General features: G+C 41.2%; 1 protein-coding gene across 2 annotated transcripts in view; it reads left to right on the forward strand.

Annotated features, from left to right (window-relative positions):
- Window positions 1-20730, forward strand: part of ZNRF2 (zinc and ring finger 2) — a 77205-nt gene that overhangs the window by 38457 nt on the left and 18018 nt on the right. For both annotated transcript variants that reach the window (XM_053917721.2, XM_053917722.2), the window contains exon 2: window positions 1715-1810. In XM_053917721.2, coding sequence (XP_053773696.1) covers window positions 1715-1810 — 96 coding nt within the window. The remainder of the gene's footprint in view (window positions 1-1714; window positions 1811-20730) is intronic.

A 20730-nucleotide genomic window follows, 5' to 3' on the forward strand; every position in this document is an offset into this window, starting at 1 on the left:
TTCCCAGAATCCCCTAGCTGTGCATATCCTAATTGGTATGGTTGGGGACATTCCTTCAGGGTGAGAGCCTAGTAATGGGATTGCTGAGATAAATACCTGTGTAATCTAGTTAGATATTGCCAAGTTCCTTTCTGTGGAGTCCTACAATTTTGCATTCCCACTAACAATCGGTAAAGTACCTGCTTCCCCACAGCCTCACCAACAGTGTATTGTCACGCTTTTGAGTTTTTGCCCTCTGGGATGACTGAAGATATCTGAATGTTGAAATAAAGTTAAAGCCTAAAGAGAGAAAACAGTATACAAAGAACCACCTGAATTTTTAGATTTTTTAAGTGCTTTAATACAGTGCGAAAAACAGTGTTCAAAATCATTTATTTTACTTAGGACGTTCTGTACCTGGATTAAGTACCCATGCCAAAACCTTCCCCTGGGTTGTGTAAAGTCCTGCCTGCGCAATCGCTCCAGTCCGACTCACTCGGTTGCAGTGAGTCTCACATCCCAGCGAGGAGGCGAGTGTGGAAGAGCCCGCGTGGACTGCTGGAGAGAGCGCGGGCTCAGAGGCAGCTGGCGGGGCTGACTTCTCTCACTGCCCTTCTTACGAGCTGTCGTGTCCGCGGCCCTTCCCGCCTCTGCAGTCAGCGCCGAGATCTCCAAGTGCACCATTTCCCTGTCTGCCGGTTTCTGCTCTCTCATGAGTTCGGCTTACACACGAGCCCGGGTGGATGCCGCGGGCCCTCTCTTACCTACATGTGACCTTTTTGCTTCAGTGCTTTCTAGCTGACCAGTGTCCTCTCTTCCTGATTTTTAGTCACACTTCTAAGAAAAACCACTGGCTCAGACCACCTCTTTGTGCCACTTCTGATTGTTGTTCCCAGGTAAACCGTAAAGGTCTCGGACCAGGTGTTCAGCACCTTAGGGATGGCCAGGGAGGGAGGCAGCAGGGAAACAGCGAGGAGCTATGGGTGGGACAGGTCATGGCACATCCTCTCCTTCCGTGCGCCAGCTTGTTTTTAACGGAGCCTTTTAGGCAAGTACTTAGTAGTGCGGGGTGAGTATTGCAGGAAACTGGCTAATATTCAGGTGTCAGGATGGAGAGATCTGCCCTGTTGGATGCTACTCTCCTGTTTGCGTTGTGACTTCAGTAGCGTGGTGTGGAGCAAGGCCACGGTCCTGGAAGTCAGCAGTCTTAGATTCTAGGCCTGATTGTGCTGTTCCGAAAGGCTTCCCTTTCTTCATCAGGTACATTTTTAAAAGGCCAGTGAGTGGGGTGGCGTAGTTTCTAAGGTGCCGTCTAGGTACAAAACCTGTGACACAAATTACACCGCCCCTCGCTGGGAAGGTAATTCCCACAGTGTGGTCAGAACACAGAGCTGTTACAACAAAGTTGTAAGTTCAGGTTAATGTAAAAAAATTAGAAATGAGAATGATTGCACCCATTCATTAGAAATAGGGGAGTTTTGTAGTGAGCCAAATTCTCATTTGACCTTGTTTTATTAGAAATGGGATCATCTTTATAAACTGATTTAAATGGGATGTTACAGTAACAGACTCTTTCCTAACTTTAAGTTGTAACTTAAAGTTGTCACTTTATGTAAGTAGTATGTTATTATAAGTGTAATACTGAAGTGTGAAATGCTCTGTGTGTTCCATGCTTTTTAAAAAAATCAGAGTTGGTTATTCAGAATAGTTAACATGGCTTTCTTTTACTTTTTAGGATTTAAGTGCCCTGTATGCTCAAAATTTGTGCCCTCAGATGAAATGGATTTACATCTTGTGATGTGTTTAACAAAGCCAAGAATAACCTATAATGGTAAGTCCTGTGCGTTAAAATAATGTTTTAAATTAGAATTACCTTAGGTGTTATGAATTGCATGTTTCAGGTAAAATTTAAAGGCCAGGAAGGACCGTCCACGCCCCTGGCAGCCAGCTGGTATTCAGTTGGGCCTGGGGCGCTTGCTGTGCCCTTGTGTCCTGGAGCCCACGGTGTCTCTAGATGTCCTGAAAGCTGGGGGAGATTGCCAGTGCAGTTCTGGTACATTTTGAACTAGACTAGAAAATAAAATCAAATAGTTCACTCCTGACTTTAAATAAGTGGAATAAAGTAAAGGAAAAACGAGACCTTTTAAAAAAATTTCTGAATAGCCCTGGCTGGTGTAGCTCAGTTGGTTGGAGCGTTTTGCCGTAACTGCAAGGTTGCGGTTTGGATTCCCAGCCAGGGCACATACCTAGGTTGCAGGTTCGATCCTCAGTCCAGGCACGTGTAGGAGGCTACCAGTCAATGCTTCTCTCTTTCCCTTCCTCTCTCTCTAAAAAATTAAAAAAAAATGTTCCCGGGCGAGGATGGTTGAGGATTTAAAAAAAAATGATGACTGGAAGGACAAATTTCAAAAGCATGTGAGAAATTCAGATGTTTCACATGTGAAGTCTGCTTTGATGTGCCTCTCAGGTGTGAGACTTGGTGTGGGGCACTTGGGATAAAACGATGACTAACACAGAGATGGATCCCGCAACCTAGCATTGTCCAAAGGTTAAGCAACATAGTAGCGCTTAATTAATCTGAGATTTCTCCTCGAATTAAAACATTGGGAGAGGTAGAATTTAACATTGAAGTGAACTTGTCACTTTGAGGAGCATTTTTGCGAATTGATGAGGAATGTCTCCCTGACAAAGCGGTGCTCCGGCCGCACCGTGGGGCGCGCGTCCCCACTCAGTCTCCAGTGAGTGAGTGAAAGTGGCTTTTAGGAGAGGTCCCGCTGGTTATCCCCAGACCTTTTTGCACTGTGAAATTGAATTGGCTGCTTTGCATAATCTAGTTGAAATGTAGTCACTTAACTAGAAGCCTTCGCATTTACCTGAAGTTTGAGGTAAAAGCAGTTGGGCTGGTGGTTTCTTACATGTACTCCATTATCTTATCATTACCCTTTATAAGTATTATGTTTATTATAGGTGTCTTTGTAATAAATATCCTTAAATCTTCAGGGTATTTAAATTGAACTACCCTTAAATTTGAACTTTGAAAGTACAGATGTGTTCCCTTGACCATATAATGTAGTTGCGCACAATCTTAGTCTTTTGTACATTTACTTTTTGTGCAACATCGAGAAAACAGTCTCTGTGTGTGTCAGTGTTTGGCAGTTTTTAATTTCCTAATTTAACTGTGCTAAAGTCTTAGAGTTTTCTACTGTATCACTTATTTGGGATCTTAAAGAACCAAAATATAACCTGCGTGGGGACACTATAAACCAAGGATTTAGGTTTTAAGTATTTGACAGTATTCCAATTCAGAAGTTAGTAAACGTAATGCAAACAGTAGCTGAAGTTGCAGCCATTTTTAAGAGCGGCTACCTACCCTTTAAAGTAGGTAGTCTGAAATGTTTAATGTGTTAAAAATGAACTGTCTATAAATATTGCAGAAACAGTTTCTTCACAAAAATTAAAGGTGGTTCTTGAAGTTTCAAAACTGGACAATGACCACGTCCGGGTGAAAGGAGGGGAGCCCCGAGTTAGGTTGGAGGGGCGGCACTCGGGTGTTGTGCTGGCCCGTCACGTGCTGGCGGGAATTCTCCCACCACCTTGGCCGGGACCCCTGTAATACAGGACCAGTGAACAAGTACACACATAAGATAACCGGGGGAAAATGAGCAAATCTCTGAGATCGTTTAGAAGGCAGGCTTACATACCATCTCCACCAGGAGACAGGAAGGAAATGAGGGTGGGGAGGCCAGTTAAGGGAGCTTACCAGCGAAATCCTAGTAAATTAGGAGTGTGTTACGCTGATTTTAGTTGATGCCTCTTCCATTGAGTAAGATTCCCTTGTGATTGGAAGTCACCCTTCTCTTTCTGGTACAGCCCGGAAACACTCTTACAAATGACTTCCTTCATAAGCGGAAATTCCCTACAGAGGGGAGCTTCTGCTCTGTTTCAGAGCCTCTCCTGTGTCTGCTCTTTCCGAATTGTCTGGAAATAATCCCTCGTGTGAAAGAGGCATATGTGGGATAGCAAATTCTCTCCTTCAGTCCGCGTCTCGCCATCTGCCACAGACGATGAGTCTGTGAATATCGGTCTCTTTCACGGCTAGGCAAGGCATCTAGGATTATTATAAAGTTTAGAACAAGGTGGGTCAGAAAATCTTTGAGACAGACTCTTTTTAGTCACTTAGACTCCTCACAACTTTAAATTTGAATTCCTAGAAGTTGATCCCATAGAGAGATATGGTCATAGAGACTGGGCCTCTACATTGTGTTAATTGCTAAAATTTAGTTGAATAAATTTGAAGGCCTAATTGGCTTCATTCAGTGACTCAGGAACCAGGTAGCATTCCCTCTAGCAGATACAAGGGCAGTACGAAATGAAAGGCTTTTATAGGCAAAGGGGGCTAAGCAAGGAAGGCGTTACCAGAGCGCAGTTTTAGGCCAGGTGGTCTTCCTCCAGGGGAAGGCAGGGGTGTATCTCGCAGATGAGCTCACCAGTGTTGATCAGCCGATTTCTGATGGGCTGGTTACAGGTTCCATGCCTGTGAGAGGCTGACACTGCAGTTAGGTGAGGCATTAATTCTTCATTTGCTGACTCGGGGCTTAATACGAGTGTCTCCATGTTTGGTCTGTTGTCTCTTTTTTTAACAACTGAACCAAGAATTTTATTCAGCATAATGCTTATAAATTTATACCTTTTGCAACCTTATCTAAGGTAGCTAGATCTGAAATTTTGAATTTTATTTGTTACATTTATATTAATTAACTGTATACATATTCACAGTTACCGAGGAGAACTAGACTTTTCAGGCTGGATATATTTATAGTCAAATTCCAGAAAAGGATGGATTGCAGAAATTTGAATATAAATTGGTAATTTGGAGTTTCAAACTCATACTCACAGAGATGATATTCTAAGTGTCAGCTTGGTTTCCAAACTAGCTCACAACTTTCTTTTTAAAAAAGAAAAAAACCCCTGTAATTTATTTAAATACCCAAGTCCTAGTACCTGAGGAAGAAAACTGACCGACTCGGTGTCAGCTGTCAGGGTGCAGGCAGCTGGCTCGGCAGAGGCTCAGGTAGGGGCCCCACATGATGGGGCAGGAAATGACTCGGGGTTGTGAGTCACCGTTTACCGCAGGTGGCGTTTCGGCAGGAAGGAAGACAATTCAAAATGCCACAATGAGCGCTCATCTGTATAGATCGCCCTTAAGTCAGAAACTGCCTGCTTCCCACCCATTTCCCTCTTCCATGAACCTCGTTGTTTATTGTAGGGACCCAGTAACTCGGCGTACAGTCTGGGAGCAAGGAATACATTTTATGGGCACAGTCCCTCCGTTTCCTCGTTCCTCATCTTCTAAAATGTTTCAGAGCAAAGCAAAAATGAGGTAGGTAGTGCCAGCAAAGTCTTAGTCTTGACTTTGTTGGTTTTTAAACTTCATTGGATCACAGCACGTTTCGCGTGATGTAAAGTTCAGTTTGTATTTCAGACGTCTGTGATTGCGGGCAGTAGGATTTGTGTTTAAGAAATCTTTGTGTTACTTATAGTAGGTGCTGTTTGTGTGAGTGCACATGTACCTGGAAGAGGTGTGTGTGCATTGAAGTGAGTGTGTCTTCTCAGAATCCATTATAAACGCATGTAGTGAATGAAAGCAGAGCCTTTTCAAAGTCATCAGAAAGAAGTAACTAACTCTGTGGGCAAAGTAAGATGCGACGCTTACTCCATTAAATTAACTTATTCGAAGAAATGCAGGGGTGGGCAAAAGTAGGTTTACAGCTGTATGTGAAACAGTTTGTGTTATAATTTATTAATTTTTGTATTTTTAAAAATATATATTTTCAGAGAGAGGGGAAGGGAGGGAGAAAGAGAGGAAGAGAAACATCGATGTGTGGTTGCCTCTTGCATGCCCCCCAGTGGGGACCTGGCCCGCAACCCAGGCGTGTGGCCTGGCTGGGAATCCAGCCGGCTGTAGTGTTTTTTGTGTGCTAACAACTGTGAACCTATTTTGCCCACCCGTGTATGGAGTCATTTGGAAGGGAACTTGTTCTGTAGCGAAAGTGAGGGGAATGGATCCCAGCCGCGTGCTGTGTGGGGGAGAACTCCGGTACCACGCCCACTCGGAGGATGAGACGGATGGCAGCAGGCGGCCTGCATGTGCGCTTGCGGCCGCCTCCATGTGGCCTGGCTTCCCTGTGGTGCGTTTGCCTGGCGGGACCCACTTTCTCCCTCTCCAGATACACTCTGGCTTTTCTTTTAAGTTATACACTTGATTCCTGCCCCCCCCCCACGCACATTTTAATGTTTCTGAATTCAGGATGCTTTCGGAATGGCCCCGTCTCTTATAATTGAGGTTGAAAAAAAAGCTGCCAGCAACCACCAAGCATGATTTAAAATAAGGAGGCAGTTATCATCGCCTGAGTTTCTGTGAGCTGCCCTTCCGGGGAGGACTTCTGTTACCTGATTTCATGTCCTGGTTCATTTATTTGCATTGGTGATTTCTGTGGTTGAGTTTTAACTTAAATGTGATTCCTGACTGCAGTTTTAAAGGACTTCCTAAAGATGACATCATGGGGTGGCATTGAAGTGAAGTGATTTTTTTGTACTATAAGCTGGCTGTCATGACATGCAGTAAAAAATTTAATGCATAGAAAGTGTCCTAACCCTTCCAGGTTCCCCAGCTCTGGGCAGCGGACCAGTAGTGGTCCAGCCCTGTTAGGAGCCAGGCCGCACAGCAGGAGGCGAGCTCCAATCATCCAGAAAACCACAACCCCCCTTCCGGGGAAAAATTGTCTCCCACAAAACCAGGCCCTGGTACCAAAAAGGTTGGGGACCGCTGCCTTATACTACATTATGGAAATTTCAAAGTAGATGGTGTCCTAGAAGAGGCTGGCAAAACAAAAGCAAAACTGTTCTAAAACCCACATGGATTTCTACAGAAAAATAGTTATTTCTATTAAAAGTGAACTTGTAACGAAAATTTAAAAAATATATGAGGCATGAGAGTTAGCAGCTGTGATTAGAAGTAGCACCCCAAGAACTTTAATACCATAGATAATGTTTATTTTCAAATCATTAAAATCGTAAGAGGGAGAATAAGAAAAATTAGTAAAAAATGAGTTTGTGTTTACAAGGGTAATGGATCAGAAATGGTCATAAGAAGAAACTTTACCGTAGTTAGTCTTACCAGTTACCAGAATTATACACGTATGGCACTGAAACCAGTTTTACTGTCCTTCTGTTAACACAGCTACTCAAAAACACCTATTTGCATTTGAAATTTTTTAAAGAACAACAGTACTTTGTACGAAATATGGACTTGGAATTCAGCTTGCTGGGTTCAGATCTCTATTCTGTCACTTAATGGCTGTGTCACCGTGGTCTGGGTTTCTTCTCCTGTAATCTTAGGACTGGAAATGGTGCTTGTCTTCGTGAAGTTACTGCGAGAATCAAATGAGAAATCATGCGTGGTTTCTGTAGGTGGTGAGTGCTCACTAGTGAGACCTGTTACGACGACTAGGAAATACTGCCTTTGAATGTGAAAGGTAACATGTAGTAGGTGCCATGCTCAACGTGCTAACAAATCTAATTTTTTTTGATATTTTATTTTAAAAGCTCATAGTTTAATCCCAAATTAGGTGTCTAAAAGTCCTACCTGGCAATAATAGTTCGTGTAAAGTATGGAGAAAGAGAAAACGACCTGCTCTCTCATATGATGGGACCATTTAAAGCTGCAATTTAGTGGAAAAATATTTTCCTACTTTTTATAAGCAACAAGTGACCTACCTACACAGCTGAAATCTGAAGTTTAAATTTGATGATAGGCAGATTGCTTAATCTTTATAGAATCATAGATCCTTTTATATTTTGTATAGCAACAGAAGTACTGTAAAAAGCTTACTATACATAGATAAATGTTTATACTGAGGTGCAGTTTTTCCTGTGGCTTATTATAGAAGAAGATACATAGAGTAGAAATCGAAATTGAAAGACGTAGTTCAATGAGAAGGAAGTTCTGGTAGATCTCTAAAACATGAAGTAGGTTTCAGATTTCCTTTACGATTGTGTTAATAAGATTTGAGAAGGAAGCTTTCTTTTGTATTTACTGATTCTTAAGTTGCCTCGGCATTTCATAGATCTTTATATAAGCCTTCACTTTTTATCCTTGTATGACTTTGAATAACTTTTTCTTATTCCAACATTCTAAGTAAGCTTTTTTGATTTCAATAAATCAGAAGAAATAAAACCGAGACCTTAAAGGACTTTGGGAGTGTGAGAAATCAGGTAAACCAGCTTCTCTGTCCTCCAAGGGAAAAGGATATTTTCCCCCTGGTCGCAGTTCTTACTTTGGTTAAGATGTGGTAGTGACTAACTCTCATTTTAAAGGAATTCTAATACAGATAATACTAAAATAGGTTTTTAAAATTATCTCATTTTTATGGTTTCTGTATGTAAGAAACCTAGGAAAGCCCATCTCAGTCAACAGTTTTGCCCTTTTACAAAGTATTTTGTATCTAGTAAAAGATAAATTAGTCTTTTCAGATATTTAATCTAGACCTTGAAAGGATTAATAACATTTGGAAAGAACTGGTGTTTAGAAATAACAACAAGGCAGGTATAGTTTGGGGCAAGGGAGAATGATAAGAGAATTGAAGGTTTTGAAAAGGTAAAGTAGGGCTTTATAATGAAGGGTTTTAATACATTGTTTGGGACTTGGGAGACTAATCTTAGATTCATGTGCAGAAATGCCTGGAAGGGAGAGAATTGCTTTACGGACCACTTGGACCACTTTGGCGAGCGGTACGGCACTTCACGTGGAAGGCAGTGACGTGATGTGTGGGGAGGAGGAAGCAGCCCTCACGGGAGGCATTCTAAGGGGAGACCTGGGTTTAGTGATTGCTGGAATTGGGGCGGCAGGAGGGGCCCCCTGTGATTTGAGGGTTAGCAGTGGAGAGACTCACTTTGAGGTACAGAGAATGTATGAGAGCACCTGGCTGCTCTAAACAATATGCCAAGGATGTTGGTCTTTGTGGATGTGAAAACTATGGAATGTGACTTTTTAAAGGACTTTTCTCTAAGAGAGGAGTAGGGATTTTGCAGAGGGTCATCAAATACTTCGTTGAGTTCAAGATAGATTTTAGAGAGGATCATTAAAGAAATGGCTTGTGAATATATGTTCAAGGAATCGTTTATTTCTTACATAAGTTTTTTAATGCCTTTGCTCCTCCTGTCATTCACCTTGGCCCTGATAATTTTCCACACTGCTCTGGATTTGCCTGGATCACAGTGGGCCTTGGGAAGACTTCCCCCAACCCAACCCGCTGGGTGGTTTGGTGTCAGCGTAGGCGCTGCCCTTGGGGGAGTTGTAGTTAACTCTTTAACAGTTTCACTCCGTGGTAAGGTATGTAAGATTAACTGTAATAAAGGAAAATATTCTAGGTAGTCTTACTCCTTTGCCATCTAAATAGTTAGTATTTATGTTTTACCCATTTCTTCCATTTTCCGCTAAATTGATTTTGGGGTCTCCAGGGTTCTTGATCCCTCAGCACCTCCTGGATTAGTTACTTTTATCTTAATTCCTTTGAACTGTACTCCTTAGCATTCACCCCGATTCCTAGGCCTTTCCTGGCGATGCTTTTTTTAAGTATGGGAGACCTATTTATAACTGGAAGAAATCTTCGACACCCAGTTCTTGGTTTTTAAATATCATGATCTGGTAGAAGCAGGGCTCCTAGGGGAAAGGGCCGATTCCAGGGCTGCGGCAGAGAGAATAAAGAGCAGCCTGTGGTGTTGTATTGTCTGATAGCAGGGAGGTGCTCAAACCCAAGAAGATGAGATCGTGTCAAGGGAAACAGAAGTCAAAGTGAACAATCTGAGCAGCAGAATTAGGACAGCATGGCGTTGGGTTACAACGCTAAGTATACAATAAATCCGTCTCAGCGCATCAGTCAGTAAGCCATACAGAAGAGTAAAAGTTTGACCTGGAGGTTTACTGCTAAGAGGCAAACCATTTATCTCTTCGATTTTAAAGAGTATTGATGCTTCCATCCGTTGTGATGTAAAAGCATTTGCTTCCAAGATTTTCGTCTGTGCCACATGCGCTTTCTGACTGTAAATCCCCCCGGGGACATACTGAGGCATGCTGTATGTGGTGGGTGTTCAACTCGAAATGTGTAACCTTAGTTTATTACCAACATTAATTACAACAGTGGAGGGAAGGATTTAGGGTAGTGAGAGCTATTCCTGTATGCCACAGCAGCAAAAGACTATAATTTTCTCTTCCCCAGGTTTTGGAGGGGAAACGTGAGTTAATTTTATTAGATTTTGTTGTGGAATTCTCTTAGCAAGGGCTCCTATTATGTGGTCTCTCTCTCTAACCTCAGACACTTTATGTTCATTACATGCAGAGTACAGGGGAGTGCATGTAATGTACGGTTTATTATTCATTAACATAAAACTCAGCCGGACTCCGTGTTTTATCCTTTATTGAATTGTGAATCACTGAGAAAGATGTTCACTGTTGCACTGTTTTTGCATAGTGCTGTTTTCATTTAAGGTTTCAGTTTGCCTGTCAAAGCACATGATTTGTCTCTGCATTTGTTTTGATTCATTGAGAACTATATCTTCAGTGTTAAACTTGTTAAGTTTATGTCTGGTATTTTATAGTTTTATTACTGTTATGAGTGGCATTTGTTTTTACCATTTGAATTTCAAACTGGTTTAGCTTTAGTTTTTCCAGGCGTCTCCCGGTTAGCGGAAATTCATACTTACGTAAATCACATTCGATTTCTTGCATGTGTAATTTATTGCTTGTCTGTGTGTGTGTTTTGAGTAATAGTTGACTGCATATAAAATCTCTAGGCTATACTCTTTTTTTTTTTTTCTGCTTGAAGATATTATAATTATTCTTCTAGTCTTTTACTGTAAAAAGCTGTAGAGAAGTCTAGACCAACCTGGTTTGCCTTCCTTTTAGAATTGACTGCCTTTTTGCCCAGGTGGCCAAAGAACTCTTATTTTCTTAGGACCATTGCGTACTAGGATATATTTTAAATAGGGTTGATTTTTCATGATTAGTTTTTTCTAGGACTCTTCGGGCCCTCTAAATATATAGATCTAATGTGTTTTTGTTTCTGTAGTGTTTTCTTGAATTTTATTTTTGACTATAGATATCTAGTTGGCTCTCCTTTTCTGGTCTTCCATAGATGACATTTTTTCTTTAATTCTTACTTTTCTTGATTTTGACACCCCAGTGCCCCTACCTGTAATTTCAGGAATGTCTGTTCTTTCCTGTGCTTCTCCAGATTCACCTTTATTTTGGGGTAGTTTTTTCTCCTCTGTTTCCATCTTCACTCCTGAGTTCTTACTTCTTTGTGTGTGTTCTAGGACAGTTGCTTCCCTGTGTTTCCCTATTTATTTTTTTTAATTCACGGCAAATAAGTTTATGTGTTGAGGCTGGATAGTGGATATATGATGTTGTACTAGTCAATATACATAGGCGGCATTCATATTAAAGCTGGTAAACTTGGCGTTGCTCCTCCTCTTAATTTGTACTTACTTTACTTTGTTCTTGCCCAGCCTTCTGTGAATTGATCAAGTTGCTTTCCCTTGTCTCTAGATTAATTGAGAATTTTTACTGTTCATCCTTTTATTCCTCTATTGTAACTTTACATTAATATATGTCTTAAATCATATATTTCTATTTTATTCTATTAAAATTAGGGGTTTTCTTTGTGCCCTCCTTCCTAATATGTCATTCTTGTTCATTTCCCTCTCTCCTGTTCCCCTCGTCCTCTGTCTCCAGCTCTTGGGTATTATGAAGTGATTTAGACCTAGTACTCCACGTTACTAAGTTCCCACCGGCAGCACACTGCTTCTGTCTCAGAACCCTAGTTATGTTGCAGTCTCAGTCACGGTATTATCTATTTAGATTTAATTTTACCTATATATGTATTATTGCTCACTGCTGTTTTTTATACTCTTCATTTATCTCTTTCTGTAGAGAGATTTTTGTTACTTTAATTTTCTTTTTTAGAAGCATTTCCATGAATAATTTCCTTAGAAAGCCTTTCATGGATGGTATACTTAATGAGCTAATGGATACTCAGATGCTTTTATCTGTTTTCACATATGAATATTATCTTGGCTGAATATAGGATATTTTTACTTGAGTTACTTTTTTTCCTTTAAGTATGTAAAACTGTTCTACTCTGTGACTTTCCCAGTATTACGGATGAGTGGTCTGCCTGGGTCTCATTGTTTTTTTTAATTTTAAGTTACCTGTTCTTTCCATTTGGAAGCTTATAGGTTTATTTATTTATTTATTTATTTTTTGATGATCAGAAATTCTGTTTTTCCCGGGCTGCATCCATTTCAGTGTTTCTCCACCCTCCTCCCATCTCTTAATTAGTCCTGCATGAGACTTCATTAGCGCCTTCAGTCTAAAGCTCAAGTCCTTTAGTCAGTTCGGGGGTTATTTTTCTAGTGTTTCTTTGCTTATTATGTCCCTGTTCCCCTGTGTGTGCGTGCGTGCATGTGTGTGCGCACACACGCGTGTTCCTGTAATTTCAGTACTAGAGCTCTTGGATTTGTCCTCTGTGTTGTATGATTTTGGGGGGTTGTTTGCAATTGCTTACGTGATACTTATTCTAGGCTATTAATACAGTTTTCTGCAATGACCTTTCTTTTTACCTTTCTCTGAAATGTAAATTTAAAATGATGTAGTTTGGTTCTAGGAACTTTTACTTATAAAGTCATCCCTTCTTCCCGTACATTGTGACTTTATATATAGTAGATGTCATTTTGATTTTTCAGCATGATTCACCTTCATTCACATTGCTATGAGTACTTAGCTTATGACCTTTCTGTTACATAATGTTAGCAATTATAGAATCCCTCAACATGCATGTAGATCATACTGTTATTTTTTTCTCAAATAGAAGGTAGAATGCAAGATGATTTCTTATGAGCTCAGTGGGCATTTGCTTGGTGCACACTCGGGCCTTTTTTTTTTTAATTGAAGGCATGAGGAAAGAAGTTTCCCGGTTCTGGGATGCAGGGAGAGTTCTTTCCTCGGCCCAACTCCGAGCCTCTTTCTGGGGCCTCTTCCCATGTCCTGGTGGGGTTCACTCAGGTCCTGCCGACTCCTGGGTGGCTCAAGGATGGGGAGACTTGGAGGGGGCCCGTGGAAAAGAAGGAAACTTCTTTCCAAATCTGTCTGTTTTCTTTCTCCTTACAATAATGTGGAAAAACAAAAAACATTTCTTTCAAAACAAAAAGCTTGCACTTTCTTGATTTCCTGTGGTTTCGTTACATAGAGTATCAGACGAGCTAGATTTCGAGTCTCCAGGATCTAGCACTTAGACACAGTTATTTTAGTAATCCAGTAGCAGGGTGCAGGGAATCGAGAAAGATCTCTGTTAACATAGAGCTACCGTCTCAGCTTCTTGCTTTTTCCAGACAGAGTTGAGTTTCATATGTTGCATTATTATTTCAGCAGTGAACATTTCCTGTGCATACATGCTTTTGGTATGTTATCCATACATAGTAATCAACCTATAATTATTTGTTGGCAAACGTGGCATGTATTCAGAGCTCTACGGTTGATTGGCTGATGTGAACCTCTTGGATGAGAAGTTAATACACTAAAAAGTGGGTCTGAGCTCAGCTGAGTCACCAGACAGCACACGAAGTGCCTAAGTCACTGGGGCAGCCAGCCCCGGCGTTGGGGCACTTTTGTGTCCACTGGCTGTCCGCTTATTGTCCAGTCCCCTGAGAGCTTTCGCTTCGCAGGCTGTTCAAACAGTTTGTGTTTAGCATTGACTGTGTAATACACTGTGCTGCTCTCTGGAATAAGCAAAGCCTGGCAGGGTCCCTGCCCTCAGAGAATGTACTCTGGTTTCTTTAATACGGAGATTGCAAGGTATTGGCTACATCTGGCTCACAGACATTTTTTTGTTTGGCTTACACAGTATCACAAATGTTTTCTGAGTCAGTATTTTGAAAATGAGAAATTTCACTTAAACACCTAGCTGCAGCTAACCCCTGTAAATACGTAACGGCCCTTTAGTACGACTGCATGCGACAAGTTGCCACGCTTCCCTAAAGCCACGGTCAAATTCAGCTAGCGATTACTATCACAACTGCGCCGTTCCTAAACATCGTTTTTCAAAGATGACCTACTTCTTGAATATGTCCTGGCAATCCCCATTTAGGCACTTGAGTTTGTGACCCTTGTACAATATTTATCACTCTGCCTGCTGATTTTCTTACAGATCAGGTGGCAGCAGAAGGGAAAGACCATTAGGCCTTAGTCTGGATCCACCACACAAGCAGTAGACACACCCGTTGTAGCCCTCCCCCTCAGATGTCCTCTAACAAAGCAGAGACTCCGGGTTCACAGCCCGGCGGCAGCCCTGCCACACGCAACGATGCACTGTGGCATGCTGGAGTGCGGTCCGAGTTGGTGCCTTTCAGTTTGCTTCAGGAATGCTGCAGGTGAATCATTTTTTATGTTCAGCCAGCAGGACCTTTAAGTATTTTCACATTCATTAGCTCTTACATTTTTATCCATCAATGTTAAAGACCATGGGAGGGACAGGTATTATGACCTGCAGTTTGCCTGAAGGAGAGGGGGCTCACGGAGGTTTGCAGGGAGTTCAGACCTGTGCCCTTTGCGTCAGACTGCCTGCCTTTCGTGTGCAGTGTTGCCCAGTGCGTCTTTACACCCTCAGAGCCGTGGGGGCCTGCAGGTTCGCCCTGCGTTCAAGTGGCAGAGAGCACACTGGGCGGAAGACTTCTTTCTTGCCAGCAATCACATAACTAGTCTTCGGAGCAAACCTACTCCTTGCCAGGTGCAGTGCTAGGTATGTGACGGGTATTACCTCACTTAATTCTTACGCTGCCGTGTGGACTGTTATGTATTGTTACTCCCATTACGTTTCTGAATAACGTGAAGGGTTGCAATTTGAACTTAGAACTGTCCGCAACACTTTTCTTTTCTTGTTTTCTCCTTTCTTTTTTTCCCCTCCCCCCCTCCCTCCCTCCTCTTCTGTCCCCCCCTTCCCTTCCCCCTCTCTCCCTCCTTCTCTCTTCCTTCCTTTCTTTTTCTTTTTTTGCATGGGGAGGGCGACATCATTTATGATCCAGATTGCTTGGTTCCTTTTCTGTTGTCATTAGAGCCCATGTTCAGCGGTTTTTGTGGGGTTTTTTTGGACTGCTGTTTTTCTCTGCAGTGATTCAAAACGAAAATGAACCTGAAATTTAAGTTCGATGTATATTTTATTCTATTTCCTTATATGTTTAGCAATTCCATTTTTTTCTTTTTAATGTGTGCAGCTCATTTAAGAAAATACTTGTTTACAGTTTAGTATCAGTGTATGTAGTTGGTTTTAAATTTTGGTTTATTGTTGATTTGTGACAAAGAGGGGAGGTAGGGAAGTTAATTTGATTTGAAAATCAGGGAATAATTTGGTAATGTAATAACTTCCTAGGTGTTTTGTATGACTTTTTGCAGCTTGTTGTTAGGTACCTAATTTTATAAAATACTTAATCCTGAGAGCTAGCTTCTTCAGGTAAGTTAGGAATAAAACCCAAGAAAGCTAAATGTGTAAATGTTGAGATAGTGTTTCTTTAAGTTTCTAACAATGCAGGTGGAAAGTAGCTCTGTGTTCTGTCAATTCTCAGTTACATTTAAACTAAAGAAAACGCTGGTGCAGTAACTGTAAATGGCGTCTAGGCAGAGGGCTCTAGTAATTCCTACTGAAACCAGAACAAGTTTCTCAGAAAGTTACAAAAGCTGGCACTGACTAGGAACTGTGAGCTTTAGACAGTTCAATGAAAGGTTGTCCCGTGTTTTTACTGACACATGTCTCACAGTAAAAATGCGACTTCCCTTTGTTAGAGTGTCATTTCTAATTCTCCTGAGTGTGTTTTGAATACAGTAGCAGCTCACAGATCTGTAACCTAGAATATTAATGTTACCTTCTTTTAAATTCATTAGAGATAATTTTATATCTGAAAGTATTAATAAACCTTGCAAGCCCCACTTTTTCATACTTTAAGTAATTGCTTCTTACTAATGTTGTGAATTTTTTTAATTCTTGATTTTTCTAGGGATTATTTCTCATTTCAGCTGCTTTTGTTTTCTACTGCTATCATTGAGGGTTCAAGAACAAAAAATAAGTCTTCAGGTAAAATGCCTGATCCATAGTAGTGCTTGGCATTGTATTTTGCTGAAAAGATCATATACCTGTTTGGATGCTTGATCTGAAAATAGAGTTGTGATGCTTATGAAATTTTCGCATGGAGTTTTCTTGGCTGCCTCTAACAAATTTGGTTTTATTTGTTGTTTTTCTCTTCCCCCACCCCCAAAAGGACTTTGGCTGTCTGCTTTTTTTCATGTGTCTCGATCTGCAATACCTTGATGGATATGTGCTTGTACTTGCTAAATATTTTCATTTTGCATATTTGGCTGCTTGAATTTTAAGTAATTTCTTTGGGCAATGCAAATTAAGAGCTTGAAGCTACAAGTAAAATATCAATTTATAGAAGTTTTTAATTAGTCTATACATGTATGTTCTTTATATTTTAGAGTTTCATATTTTACTACAATTAAATAAAATGTAGAATTTAGCTCCTCAGTCGCACCAGCTCCTTTAGGGCTTGTGGCTCCCATTTTGGACAGCACAGATGAGAGACCGCCTCCGTCACCAGAGGCAGTGCTGTCGGACAGGGCTGCTGTCCTGTCCAGGAGAAGGAAGGCAGCAGTAATGTGGCAGCTCCTTTCCGTTACCAGTTTTTGTAACAGCGCAATAGATCCAGATGGAAGATGAAGCATATGGCTAGTCTCGAGCTGTTGCTAAATACGGCAGTCAGCCCCATCCTGAGTATTTCACACCGAAACTTGCCCGAAACAGTTCATTTTCTTCACTATTTATGTTAGTTCACAATGAAATCCCATGAAATATAAAAAAGCCAAATACTTAGTCTACATTTGAATTCTGACCCCAGGACTTACTAGTTTAGTAACCTCTGGTAAGTTACTTCTTTGAGCCTAAATGTGCTTATCTGTAAAATGGAGGTAATATTAGTTACCTCATAAACTAAAACAATTTCAAAGACTTCAGTATGTCTAAAAGCATATAACCAAGTGGACATTTATAATAGTTACAAACACAGAATGAAGCCAAAACATTCAAATTAATTAGACAGTGTCATTTGATTGGAGCTGCTCCCAGCCTGTCAGTTTTAACAGGTCTCTAGAAGTGGCTGGGTCAGGAGTAGTCTGTAGAAGTTTCTGGTGGCCAAGGGATTTTTTATGACATTATGTAAAGTTGAAACAGCTGCAATACCAGAGTGAGGAGAAAAAGAAATGATCAACTTTGTTTTTGGAGAAGTCCATAAAGTGTTTTCTGATAATAATGATAATAAAAATTAATATTTTATATACTGTTTTTTGTAACAAAGATTTCACATAATTCTTGAAAATTTCATCTCCGTAATGTTTGAGTACCTTTATTATGTTACAGAAGAGTAAAACGAAACTCAAGGTTAACCAACATTTTGAGGTTGCTTAGCTAACCAATACCGAGAATGGAAATTCATACTGCGTTTTCAATTTTAAATCTTATGTTCTTTCTACCTCAGTATGCTGTTCCCTTGATAATAGTAGCTGTGTTTCTCAGGCAGGTGTGTATTTCAGGATCTCTAAGGGTTGGGCCCAGGTATACATAATGTTTTTTCCTACACTGAGACATAATGCATACCGGAGTGATTCTGGTGCCCCGCTCTGGTTTAGAAATCATTGCTCCCTTCCAGGTTTCATTTTTCTTTTCCTGTTTCAGTATTTCGAAATTAATGTGTAGACCATGTGAATAAGACAAGGAATGAGACTGATAAGTGATATACTGATTTAACTTTTATTGTTCTAGATATTTAGGTAGGTCACCATCAACACTTTTGAAAAAGTAATAGTTTCATTTCCTGTTCACAGTCTTGAGTGTCTCTCCATTTGCTCAGTGCTGGTGGTGAGGGGAAATCCAGACTGGCCAACTATGGAAGTCGAATCTGTTAGTGTTCCCCTTTCTGCTTCCTTAGTATCAATTTTGGCTACTTAGTAGTCTGCTCTCATTGTATCCAGGTCCTCAAGCATTGGCCCTATCACCTATAGGCAACATCTTCATGAATGTTTTCAGTTGATTGGCTAAAGATTTTTAATAATCTTTCCTCAGCTGTCTTGACGATGTTCCAGTGTCCTGGATTTAGTGGTATTTCCAGGCCATATTTAACTCCGAAAGTATCACATTACTAAGCTCAAAACTGAATGAAAAGACAGTTTCATGACGGGGTAGCAGAGGTGAGCACTCCAAATTTACCCCAGGTAGGCAACAAAGAATCACACTGCGTAGTGAGTTTTCAAAGGCGGAAAATATTTTCAAAACTGCAAAGACAGAGTCTGTTGGAGATTAGACTTTCAAATTTGAATATTCAGCATTTGCTATTTGAGGCAGTGAGAAAAACTGTGAGGTTTTGCAGTGAGAGTGACCTGCCCTTTAACTCAGAGTTACGTATCAAAATGCAGTTGAGCGGGGCAGTCTGTTACCATTCATTGGCTTATAATTTCCTGAGCAGAGAGCACTTCCCTAGAAACTATTCGCAGTGAATATTGGGCTGCTTCTGTGTTGAAATTAATGTGTTTGGAATGTTCTTGGATGTAGGCCTACCTTTTCTTAACACAGAAACGACTGACTGACTTGAATGTGGCATTCTAGATTAAACTAAGACTTTTTTTAAACTTAGTGCCTACAGAGCATAACATTATATATTTTTTCCAAAATATACTGTTCAAATAGATACTGCCCTGTGAATTTTATGCAGATGATTTATCTTTGCTGTACTGTAAATTCTCTTATAAATGCGATAAAATCAAGGCCTGTTAAGATATTAAAGTTTTCCCAACTCAGAGATTTTTTTAAAAAGCTATCACAATAAACAAGTGAGACTTGATAGCCGTAGGTCAACTTTAAAGTAGTGTCAGATGGCTGTGAACGGTGCCTTCAGAAAGCCTGTACTTCGCGGGTTTCTACTTACTTTCGGTTGGTGTTAAGAATCAGTTATGTGGACTTACATGGCAGAAGTGGCAATACTTTTTCTTTCTTAAAAGCTGGTCCATCTCATTTTCCTAAGTTATGGTATTTGAGATTTTATAGTTCATTTAGAGTTAAATCTAGGTACACTGTTAATGTATTCCAAACATAGAAAATGTGATACCCTATTCCATCAATTCTAAGACATGCTTCTTTTTCATACTTTGAAAAATGAGATGTGTCTTAAAATTGATTTGTATCATAATTTAATGGAGGCATTTTTTTCCTTACTTGGTGGTATATAAAACTAATGGATAATCATTGGCTGTCTTAGGCTTGATTTAAAAAAAAAAGTGATGGTTGATTTTTTTTGAAGTTTACAGTGTAGTATATATAGCTTTGCAGTAAAAAAAAATCTAAATGGTGAGAATATATTACATTATTTGGCATCGCAGACTTTTAATGCTTCCTTTAGACCTTTTTCTTTTTGTTCTCCCTACTATTATCCTAGTGTCAAATCTAAAACAATTTAATGGTGAGGCTGGTGTTCCTGTTCACTGGCAATCAGCCCGAGGATTGGGGGTGTCCACCGCGTACCTCGCACTTCCGGAGGGATCGCGGCGAGAGCGGGCTTGCAGTGTTACAAGACAGGACAGGAAGGCACGTGCTTGCTGGGCGGGCGCTGGCAGGTCCTGTGGTCTGGGATGGGTGAGACGGCTGCCACCGAGGAGGAGGCCTGTGGCTGGTGTTAGGTGTCCTCCACAGTGAGGTGTCCCCGCACCTGCGGGCTGACTTAGGGTGAGGTTTGCGACATGGGCGGGGCCGCAGGGGTGGCCTCCATTTTGTGGGTCCCCGCATACCAATTACCTTTATCACTGCTTAGGTGCTTCCCATTAAACTGGTTCCCTCTGTGTGGAAAGCTCTCCAAAAGAAAAAATGGAGGTCAAGAGCAGGCAAGACTTGGGGCTGGGGTGGGGTTGGAGTCGGGGTAGCAGGTGGGGCCTCCAGGGTTAGGAAGAGAGAAATGGGGGGACGATACTCGTGGGAGGTGTTAATAAACAGCGTTTTCCATGAACCCGGCTTTACTTGTCCAGAAGTCTCTTTCTGGTTGAGTCTCTGGTTGTGACACGTCAACTTGAGAACTACTTAGTGCTTAGCCAGAATCACCTCAGCCGTATTTCCTAAGTTCCCAACGCAAATGCCTCCTTGCTGAGGCCTTGCCTTTTCTGTGGGAGTCGCCCTGCCGTCCTGGCAAACCGTCTGCTGGCACCTTCTCTCTCCCAGCCAAATGGAGGCCGTGGTTCCTCTTGATGTGCTGTCTCAAAATGAGTAACTAACGGGGGAGTGCTCACAGAGCATGTTTTTCTACAAGGAGCCATGACAGTCACGTGCACAATTAAATTTGCTGGTTTCTATTGTACAAATACTTCGTTTCTGGAGACGTCCTCACCTTGCTCTGTCTTTCAGCACTTTCAGCGGATGGTGGAGTCTTTCTCCTTTAACTTGATTTTCATTCCTCCACACGGTGGTTTGTTTGTTTATGGCATAAGTGCACCCTGCATGTCCCTGCTCTAGCCCTCTCTAGACTCACTGAGAACGTGCACTCCTCGGGCTTCCCTGCGCTTCTTCAGCAGCGGCATGTTTTACTTCTTCCTCCCTTAAAAAGAGCCAACGAAGC

Source organism: Desmodus rotundus, unplaced genomic scaffold (genome assembly GCF_022682495.2).
Source record: "Desmodus rotundus isolate HL8 unplaced genomic scaffold, HLdesRot8A.1 manual_scaffold_159, whole genome shotgun sequence".
NCBI lineage: Eukaryota > Metazoa > Chordata > Mammalia > Chiroptera > Phyllostomidae > Desmodus > Desmodus rotundus.